This window comes from Hyla sarda, chromosome 7, assembly GCF_029499605.1.
Source record: "Hyla sarda isolate aHylSar1 chromosome 7, aHylSar1.hap1, whole genome shotgun sequence".
In the NCBI taxonomy this organism is placed as follows: Eukaryota; Metazoa; Chordata; class Amphibia; order Anura; family Hylidae; genus Hyla; species Hyla sarda.
This window is the reverse complement of record NC_079195.1, coordinates 182,390,871-182,401,786: the sequence shown is the minus strand read 5'-3', so window position 1 is coordinate 182,401,786 and position 10,916 is coordinate 182,390,871. Positions and strand designations below refer to the sequence as shown.

The 10,916-nt window shown below is 48.4% G+C and overlaps 1 protein-coding gene across 6 annotated transcripts in view; it reads left to right on the top strand.

The window, feature by feature from the left end:
• Window positions 1–10,916, top strand: part of LOC130282829 (uncharacterized) — a 70,139-nt gene that overhangs the window by 9,163 nt on the left and 50,060 nt on the right. For 3 of the 6 annotated variants that reach the window (XM_056531648.1, XM_056531649.1, XM_056531644.1), the window contains exons 1-2: window positions 27–136; window positions 9,991–10,117. In XM_056531648.1, coding sequence (XP_056387623.1) covers window positions 10,046–10,117 — 72 coding nt within the window. In that variant the 5' untranslated portion in view covers window positions 27–136; window positions 9,991–10,045. Of the gene's footprint in view, window positions 1–26; window positions 137–9,990; window positions 10,118–10,916 lie in introns of those variants that run through there. The other 3 variants (XM_056531645.1, XM_056531647.1, XM_056531646.1) reach the window with 3 other exon arrangements.

Below are 10,916 nucleotides of genomic sequence, written 5' to 3'. Positions count from 1 at the left end.
ACGCTTTCCTTGGCCATTTTGAGTGATGGCAATCCCCCGTGCGTTTTATTGGAAGGTTTCCTCTTGGTTTCCTGGCGGCAGTTGATGACGTCACACATCAGCATTTACTGCTGCTTTATATGTGCGGGAGTGACAGGTAGCGTCTATCCTTGCATGTGATCTCTTATACGTACTCTACATTCATTGTGGACGCACTAGAAAACACAGGGGGGGAATAGATTGGTGCATGAAAGAGACATAGTGGGCAACAGTGCTAGGGGTACAGGGAGAGGGGCTATAGAAGGCTATACTGGGAAGCATAGTGTAATGGACACTGTTTGGGCTGAGTCAGATGGATGTACAGCATAGGATTGATGGCACAATGCTGGGTGTCCCTGTAGAGGTTTCAGGTGAGCGCTCAGGGAAAGATCTAAGACAGTGGTCTTCAACCTGTGGCCCTCCAGATGTTGCAAAACTACAACTCCCAGCATGCCCGGACAGCCAACGGTTGTCCGGGCATGCTGGGAGTTGTAGTTTTGCAACATCTGGAGGTCTGCAGGTTGAAGACCACTGATCTAAGGTGTGATGTGAAGCATTGGAAAAGTTGAAGCATAGAGAAAGTTCATAGGCACAATGGTAAGTGTTCATCTAGAGCAGGGTTTCCCAAACAGGGTACCTCCAGCTGTTGCAAAACTACAACTACCAGCGTGCTGGGAGTTGTAGTTTTGCAACAGCTGGAGGCACCCTGGTTGGGAAACAATGTGGTGGAGGGTAAACTAGTGGATGTTTAGGTGTGTGATAGCAGGTTTATAGTGTACAGGTCTAGAGCAGTGTTTCCCTAAGACTGTCAAGGCATGCTGGGATTTGTGCTTTTGCAACAGTTAAGCCATGTTCACACGTCGGAATTTCCGAACATAATTCCACTTGGAATATCTGCACGGAAATCCCTCTGCAGCAGAGTCCCATTGAATTTAACAGGATTCTGTTGCGCTGTGCATGCAGCGGAATCTCTGTTCTAGATGTTTCTGGCATGAAAATTCTGTTTTCCGTGTCTGCAGACAGAATGAATCTGTTCATTCTTACTGCGGACACTGCACGGAATGCATAGCCGTCTATGAGACTGCACATTCTCTGTGCGGACATTCAGATGTGTAAACATAGCCTGGGAGTCTGGACAAGGCTTTTCCAGGAGGAGAGTTGGTGTAGGGCCATAGGGGAAACAGTTGTGTGGAGGCTGGAATAGTTGACACTGTGATGAGTGTATGGCACAGGGAGGGAAGAGTAGAAAGCATAGTGCACGATTTATCGCTAAAACAATTAAACTGAGAACTTTGTAACCTACAATTATGTGACCGTAGAATCCTGTAATTATGACCTTGCATGTGAATTTTTGCAGCAGGGCTCTGAGCAAGCAAAAAAACTGATGCTTACCTAGCCCCTGTCCCCCGTAGGTCTGCCACAGATTCCATTCTCCTCCATGCAGACCTGGTTTCTTCTCTGTGTATTCTTCTTAAGAGACAAACAGCTTGCTGTAGGACCTTCTTATACAGCCAATCACTGGCCACAGCAGTGTTCTGTCTCTGCCATTGATTAGCCATGCAGGAAGGTCCTGCAAAAAGACACCCGGACTGCTTTGAGGAGAACAGGATCTATGGGGGACCAAGGCTAGATAAGCATCAGTTTTTTTTTTAAACATTTCCTTTACGCTCCGACACCATATTAAGGAGGATGGACATGAAATGGGGAGGGGGTTAATCATTTATTTATTATATAGAATATTGAAATTGCAGTATTTACCTCCATAATATTTACCTCGCAGTATGACATATCAGATTGCTTATTTCATTTTTCAGTGGCCTATATAAAATTATATGTGTATGATGGTGACCTCTGTGTAGCACCCCAAAATATGCTGGTACTATAGTAGTAATGGGAAATGTATTATAAGTAGGTGGGGGTAACGGGGTCGGATAAATGCTCTTGTTCCAGTGTGATTGATAGTATTCTTGTTGAAATACTGTGCTAGGTAACCTTGCAAAAAGGATGTTGGTGTATGGGGGGAGTAAGGCTATGTTAACACAATAGAGAGTAGTAATGGGGTACTGAGAGCCAAAATAGTAGGTTCAGACTGCGGAATTTCTGAAAGTAAACCTGCTTAACAATTACACTTGGAAATTCTGGTCCATTGCTATTAGAGATGAGCGAACTTACAGTAAATTCGATTCATCACAAACTTCTCGGCTCGGCAGTTGATGACTTTTCCTACGTAAATTAGTTCAGCCTTCAGGTGCTCCGGTGGGCTGGAAAAGGTGGATACATTCCTAGGAAAGAGTCTCCTAGGACTGTATCCACCTTTTCCAGCCCACCGGAGCACCGGAAAGCTGAACTAATTTATGCAGGAAAAGTAATCAACCGCCGAGCCGAGAAGTTTGTGACGAATCGAATTTACTGTAAGTTCGCTCATCTCTAATTGCTATCATTGCGATTCTGCTGCTCCGTGCACACTAGGTCCTTTCAGCAGTGGAGGAAGTAAGAAAGAATTCTTACGGAACCCGCTGCTGTCTATAGGGATGGCAATGTCTGCCTGGTCCTATTGCTGACTGACTCGGCGCCGGCTGCCTTCGAAATCTCTGGTTGAAGATTCCTCATATGAAAATGGTAACCTTGACTTGATCATTGAGTGGGAAGTAGAGCCATCACCTTTTGATAAAGTGCAGGAAAGTGTGTCTTGTGACTTCTCCTGAATCTGCTATAGCTAAAAATGCTCAAACAGATTAATACAGCATTGATAGTGAACTATTTTAACCCCTTAAGGACCAAGGACGTACTGGTACTTCCTTGGTCCTGCTCCCGTGATATAACGCGGGGTTACACGGTAACCCCACATCATATCACGGCGGGCCCGGCGTCATAGTGAAGCCGGGACCCGCCGCTAATAGCGCGCAGAGCCGATCGCTGCGCCGTGCGCTATTAACCCTTTAGCCACGCGCTCAGAGCTGAGCCGCGCGGCTAAAAGCGAAAGTGAAACCATGCCGGTTAACTCAGTGGGCTGTTCGGGATAGCCGCGGCGAAATCACGGCATCCCGAACAGCTTACAGGACAGCGGGAGGGCCCCTACCTGCCTCCTCGCTGTCCGATCGCCGATTGACTGCTCAGTGCCTGAGATCCAGGCATGAACAGTCATGCGGCAGAATCATCGATCACTGGTTTCCTATGAGAAACCAGTGATCAATGATAAAGATCAGTGTGTGCAGTGTTATAGGTCCCTATGGGAGCTATAACACTGCAAAAAAAAGTGAGAAAAAAAGTGAATGAATATCATTTAACCCCTCCCCTATTAAAAGTTTGAATCACCCCCCTTTTCCCATAAAAAAAAAAAACAGTGTAAATAAAAATAAAAAGAAACATATATGGTATCACCGCGTGCAGAAATGTCCGAATTATAAAAATATATAATTAATTAAACCGCCCGGTCAATGGCGTGCGCGCAAAAAAATTCCAAAATCCAAAATAGTGCATTTTTGGTCACTTTTTATATCATTTAAAAATGAATAAAAAGCGATCAATAAGTTCTATCAATGCAAAAATGGTACTGTTAAAAACTTCAGATCACGGCGCAAAAAATGAGCCCTCATACCGCCCCATACACGGAAAAAAATAAAAAAGTTATAGGGGTCAGAAGATGACAATTTTAAACGTATTAATTTTCCTGCATGTAGTTATGATTTTTTCCAGAAGTACGACAAAATCAAACCTATATAAGTAGGGTATCAATTTAATCGTATGGACCTACAGAATAAAGATAAGGTGTCATTTTTACCGAAAATTTTACTACGTAGAAACGGAAGCCCCCAAAAGTTACAAAACAGCGTTTTTTTCAATTTTGTCGTACAATGATTTTTTTTTCTGTTTCACCGTAGATTGGTGGGCAAAATAACTGACGTCATTACAAAGTAGAATTGGTGGCGCAAAAAATAAGCAATCATATGAATTTTTAGGTGCAAAATTGAAAGAGTTATGATTTTTTAAAGGCAAGGAGGAAAAAACGAAAATGCAAAAATGGAAAAAACCTCGGTCCTTAAGGGGTTAAAAGAGGTTATCCCAGAAATAAAAATTTACACTGCTCAAAAAAATAAAGGGAACACTAAGATAACACATCCTAGATCTGAATGAATGAACAAATCGTATGAAATACTTTCGTCTTTACATAAAATCACAAAAATTATCAATGGAAATCAAATTTATCAAACCATGGAGGTCTGGATATGGAGTCACACACAAAATCAAAGTGGAAAACCACACTACAGGCTGATCCAACTTTAATGTAATGTCCTTAAAACAAGTCAAAATGAGGCTCAGTAGTGTGTGTGGCCTCCACGTGCCCGTATGACCTCCTTTACATCGCCTGGGCATGCTCCTGAGGAGGTGGTGGATGGTCTCCTGAGGGATGTCCTCCAAGACTTGGACTAAAGCATCCGCCAACTCCTGGACAGTCTGCGGTGCATGGAATGAGACATGATGTCCCAGATGTGCTCAATTGGATTCAGGTCTGGGGAACGAGCGGGCCAGTCCATAGCATTAATGCCTTCCTCTTGCAGGAGCTGCTGACACACTCCAGCCACATGAGGTCTAGCATTGTCTTGCATTAGGAGGAACCCAGGGCCAACCACACCAGCATATGGTCTCACAAAGGATCTGAGGATCTCACCTCGGTACCTAATGGCAGTCAGGCTACCTCTGGCAAGCACATGGAGGGCTGTGCGGCCCCCCCCCCCCCCCCCCAAAGAAATGCCACCCCACACCATTACTGACCCACCGCCAAACCGGTCATGCTGGAGGATGTTGCAGGCAGCAGAACATTCTCCACAGTGTCTCCAGATTCTCTCATATGTCACATGTGCTCAGTGTGAACCTGCTTTCCTCTGTGAAGAGCACAGGGCACCAGTGGTGAATTTTCCAATCTTGGTGTTCTCTGGCAAATGCCAAACGTCCTGCACGGTGTTGGGCTGTAAGCACAACCCCAACCTGTGGACGTCAGGCCCTCATACCACCCTCATGGAGTCTGTTTCTGGACACATGCAAATTTGTGGCCTGCTGGAGGTCATTTTGCAGGGCTCTGGCAGTGCTTCTCCTGCTTCTTCTTGCACAAAGGCAGAGGTAGCGGTCCTGCTGCTGGGTTGTTGCCCTTCTACGGCCTTCTCCAGAAGTTTCCTTATGCCGCACTCACCACTCTCCCAAGGTCTTCAATACTCATAAGGAGTTTGATGACCTGCTGGAGACTTCCTGGAAGCCCCCCTAAAAAGCGCTTCCAAGGGTCTAAATGGCTGAAGGCTATGTTTCCATTTACCCAGGACCTGGTCTCCAAATGGACTGCCCCGCCTACAGTGGACCCTCCAGTCTCTCGCTTATCCAAATCCACCACTCTTCCTCTGGCTGATGTGGCTTCCTTCAAGGAAACCATGGGCAAGCGAATATAGAATGTAGGAAAATTCGCCTTTGAAGCAGCTCACTCGTCCTTGCTTCTGGCCGCGATTTGGGTATCCAAGGCCTTATCGGCCAGGACCTCTCAACTTCGCCAAGGCGTTTTATCTGGGGCTCCTCCAGATGATCTGGTTGACTTAACTCTCCAGATCTCCAACGCTGGTGATTATCTATGCTCAGCGTCCTTGGAATCCGCATGCTGTGCGGCCTTAGCTTCTGGCTATCTGCCGCTCCATGTGGTTGAAGGCCTGGAATGCCGACGCAGCCTCCAAAAAATCCCTCACCGGGATGCCCTATACTGGCGGCCGCCTTTTTGGCAAACGCCTGGATGAAATCATCTCAGAGGTTACATCGGTAAGAGCTCTCTGCTCCCTCAGACGAAGGTGCGTTGCACTGATTCTCGCTGCAAGTCCTCTTCTGTTTGGTCCTTTCTGTCCTTTGCCTCAAGTCGCCAGGACAAACCGGCGTCTTCCCAGCCTCGGAAGGCTCCTACCTTCAAAGCGTGCCCTTACCGGAAGCAGGACGGCCATTCTGGAAGTTTCTCTGCCAAATCAGGTACTCGCAAGCCTACCTCCACATGAAGGTGTGCCCCCACCAGAGCCTTCCTCTCGAGTGGGTGGTCGCCTGTCCCTCTTCGGGATGTTTGGTTGGCTCAGTTCCAGGATTCCTAGGTTTGGGACGTTGTTTCAGATGGCTACCAAATCGAGTTTGGTTCTTTTCCCCGGGATAGTTTTTTCCGGTCCCGGCCTACCCACTCTACAGCCCTGGCTGCGGCTTTTCAGTCTGCACTCCACACCCTCCTTGCACAGGGGGCCATTGTGCCAGTTCTGCCCCAGGAACGTTTTTTGGGCTTCTATTCGAACCTATTCGTTATTCCCAAAAAAGGAGGATTAGTCCATCCGATTCTCGATTTGAAGCTCCTTAATCGGCATTTGCGCATGCAACACTTCTAAATGGAATCTCTCCGTCCCGTTGATGCATCCATAGACCAGGGCGAATTCCTGTCTTCAGTGGACATCCGGGATAAATATATCCACATCCATATTTTTCCAGCACACCAACGGTTTCTGCGGTTTGCCGTTCCGACAAGTAATTTTCAGTTTGTGGCCCTGCCCTTCAGGCTGGGCACAGCCCCCAGGGTCTTCACCAAGGTACTGGGGATGGTGATCACCATCATCCGCTCTCGGTGGGTGTCGGTGCTTTCTTATCTGGATGACCTGTTGATCAAAGCTCCGTCCAAAGCTCAAAATCAGGAGAGTCTCCACATCACTCTTCAGACCCTGACCAGTTTTGGGTGGTTAATTAACCGCGAGAAATCCAACCTCTCTCCCTCCCAGTCTCTGGTTTTCCTTGGGCTTCGCTTCAACACCGAAAAGGCTCGGGTTCTGCTTCCACCGGACAAGCGGAGTGCTCTTCTGTCTGGGATCCGCCTATTGCGCAGCCCGGAACCGGTGACCATCCGTTCGTGCATGGAAGTGTTGGGCAGGGTGGTGGTGGCCATGGAAGCTGTTCCTTTTGCTTAGTTCCATTGCTGCCCTCTTCAGTGGGCCATCCTGTATTTGTGGGACAAGTCTCCTCGCTCCCTCCACTGCCGGATCCGTCTGCCCCCCCATGGCTCGCCAGTCGCTCATTTGGTGGCTCCACTCTCCACTCCTCCAGGAAGGACGCTCGTTTCTCCTGCTGCGTTGGCAGGTCTTAACCACCGATGTGAGTCTTCTCGGCTGGGGGGGGGGGGGGTGTTTTTCAGGACTGGACAGTTCAGGGCCGTTGTTCCCACCAGGAAGCCCGTCTCCCCATCAACATCCTGGAGCTTCGGGCCATCTTTCTTTGTCTCCTCCACTGGGAGTTGTTACTCCGGGGTCAGCTGGTTTGGGTCCAAACGGAAAACGCCACGGCTGTGGCTTATATCAATTGCCAGGGGGGCACTCGCAGCCTCGCTGCAATTGCGGAGGTGACAAGGATTCTTGTCTTGGCGGAACACGAGGTTACATCCATATCGGCGATCCACATTCCGGGGGTGGACAATTGGGAGGCGGACTTTCTGAGTCGCTCCTCTCCCGACCCCCGGGGAGTGGTCTCTCAACCCGATGTGTTCACAGGAATTTGTGAACATTGGGGGACCCGGACGTGGACCTCTTTGCGCCCCGCCTAAACCTACAGGTTCCCGCCTTCATGGCCAAGTCCCGCGATCCTCTGGCTCTAGCTGTGAACGAATTAGCCGTTCCCTGGTCACAGTTCACCCTTCCTTACCTCTTCCCTCCGCTTCCCTTCCTGCCCAGGGTAGTGAGTAAGCTCAGGGCGGACGGCGTTCCCGCAACTCTGGTGACGCTGGATTGGCCCTGGCGCCCGTGGTTTGCCCACATAGTTTGTCTCATGGTGGACGTTCCCATGCGGCTCCCGGATCGGCCAGACTTTCTCTTTCAAGGTCCTCACCTCCACTCCAATTCACTGCCACTGTGTTTGACGGCGTGGCTGTTGAAACCACGGTGCTGAAGGCACGCGGTTTCTCTCTCTGGGTCATTCACACCATGCTTCGGGCGCATGAGCCGTCCTCTGTTAGGATTTATCACAGGACCTGGTGTGCCTATTTTCAGTGGTGTGAGGCTTGCTCCCTGTCGGGGCTGGAAACGCGTTTGACACTTAGTTCCCTCAAGGGGCAGGTGTCGGCGCTTTCCATTTTTTTTCAGCACCCCCTGGCTTCTGATCCTCATGTTTGCACCTTCCTTCAGGGTGTGGCACACGAGGCTCCTCCTTATAGGTCTCCCACTCCGCCCTGGAACCTGAATTTGGTTCTCAGTGCCTTGCAAGGGGCCCCATTTGAACCCCTTCAGGAGATCTCTCTGCTTTCTTTCTTGAAAGGTGTCTTTTCTCATTGCTGTGACCTCCATCCGGCGGGTGTCGGAATTGGCGGCTCTCTCCTGCTGACCCCCCTTTCTTGTCCTTCACCAGGACAAGGCTGTGCTTCGACCGGTACCATCTTTTCTGCCGCAGTTGGTCTCCTTTTTTCATCTGAACGAGGATATTGTCCTTCCCTCCTTCTTCCCGGCTCTGCCTCACCCTAAGGAGCGCTCTCTCAACAACTTGGACGTGGTCAGAGCTCTGCGTCTTTATCTCTTGGCCACCTCTTCTTTCCGGCTCTCTGATTCGCTGTTCGTCATTTTGGAAGGCAGGCACAAGGGGCTTCCAGTTTCTAAGGCGACTATATCCTGGTGGATCCGGTCTGCCATATCAGAGGCCTGTCGTTCTAAGGGGAAGGTTCCCCCTTTCCGGGTCACAGCACACTCCACCAGCTCTGTTGGGGCCTCCTAGTCGGTCTTCAACAGGGCTTCGGCCCTGCAGGTGTATAAGGCGGCCATCTGTGCATACGTTCACCAAGTTCAACCAGGTACACACTTCCACGTCTGCTGACGCCAGTTTTGTGCGTAAAGTGTTGCAGGCAGCGGTGGCGTTGCCATCCGCCTGATTCTCTGTCTGGGTTCCATTTTCCCACCCTGGGGACTCCTGTGGTACATCCCACGGTTCCTGTGTCCCCCAATGGAGCCGAACGAGAGAAGTAGATTTTTTTTATACTTACTGTAAAATCTCTTTCTTGGAGGATCCATTGGGGACCTGAGAGCAGATTTCCTGTCTGTGGGCTTGTTCAGTTGCTTTTTGTCTGTGTCTTCTTTGGACTCTCTGTAGTGATTTGTCGGTTTCCTCCTACTGCTTTGGGACTTAACTGGTAAGCTCAGAGTCAGTGGGCGGGGTATATCCTGCCAGGAGGGGCCAAGTTCTTTTTTTTGTTAATGCCTAGTGTCAGCCTCCTAGTGGCAGCAAGATATACCCACGGTTCCTGTGTCTCCCAATGGATTCTCCGAGAAAGAGATTTTACAGTAAGTATAAAAAATCTACTTATGGTGGAAAAATAATAAAACTATACTTACCTATATTGCTGGTGCCATTCTGATATAGCCAGGCTCCGCTTCATAGCACTTCCTAGTGTTGGTACATGGAATTGCCTGCTCAGTTAATCACTGGCTGAAGTAGGGCACTGCACTTAAGTAGTAATCGCTTGTGCCAACACTATAAAGCATGACTTGGCTATGTCCCTTCACCTCCTTGGTTGAACATGATGGACATATGTCATTTTTTTTTTTTTTTACCGGCCTGAGCATAACTTTTTTTTTCTTTTTTTTTTTTATAGATGCTTCCCAGAATACCCCTTTACTGTTCGTGAAGAATGACTGTAGAGTGGCTGGCACCTGTTGTTGATGATGGGTCCACATTGACCTGCATAATAAACTAATAAACATCACCCTGTAACATGGATGACTTGATACATTTTTCTATTTATGTTTTGCAAATAGTGAGCCCTTAATGTGATATGTAAACTTGATTTCCCATATGGCATTTACCGAGAACTAGACATTAGTACAGTCCAAATTCCTACCTACTCTTTCTATTGCAACCTGCTAAAATTTGTTATGTATTTCAGTACAGTTAATGTTCTTTTTTTTTGTGTGTGTTTTTTTTTTGTTTTTTTTTACCCAGCAGTCACCTCTAGATTACTTCCTTCATTGTGGACCAGAGCCCCTACTCCAATTGGATGGAGAAGGAGAAGATAGCTAAGAGGATATTAAACCTCACCCTGGAGATCATATTTCTGCTGACAGGGGAGGTGAGGGATTCTGGCAATTAAGTCACATGATTATTGGACACAAGGGGTAGAAATAGACATTAAAGAAGAAGTATCATGGACCAAGTCATACATTTTTTTTTCTATCATGTGAAAGTGCATGAGCTCACCATTCTGACAATCTGCTCCTCATGTATCTCACCCTCTCCCTTCTCCTGCAATCCCCTCTGAAAGATCGGTACTTCCTGGTACATGGAGGTCCCTGACTTCCTGTCTCCCATAATGCCTTTCAGTTCATCATAGAAGTAGCCCAGCCTAGACCAGTGCTTCCTAACCAGGGTGCCTCCAGCTGTTGTGAAACTACAACTCCCAGCATGCCTGGGAGTTTTAGTTTTGCAACAGCTGGAGGCACCCTGGTTGGGCTACACTGACCTAGACACTGATCACTTTCCTAACAGCAGGCTCAGTGTTTCCCCTCCCCCTGCTTCTATTCTTAGGACATCGTTCTTTCAGACTGACCTGCTGTCAGATTGTAATCAGTGCAGGGGAAAGCAGGGATCTCCCCTCCCCCTCTGCTTCTTCTCAGGACATCGTTCTTGCTCTTATAAACACTGAGCTGGCTGTCAGATGCTTCCCTGCCGAGGAGATGAATACACGTGCTCAGCTCACTGGGGCTTCTATGATTGGCTGAAGCTGCACATGGGAGGTTCCCTTGCCGTGCACAGAGCTGGCTAAGCTGCAGAACTATGGGAAATTGTGACATCACGGCCCCCAGCATAATGCAGCTCAATGGGGGGTCGCAAGTCATCAGAACAGGGAGCTGCTGAACTTCCTCTCTGAA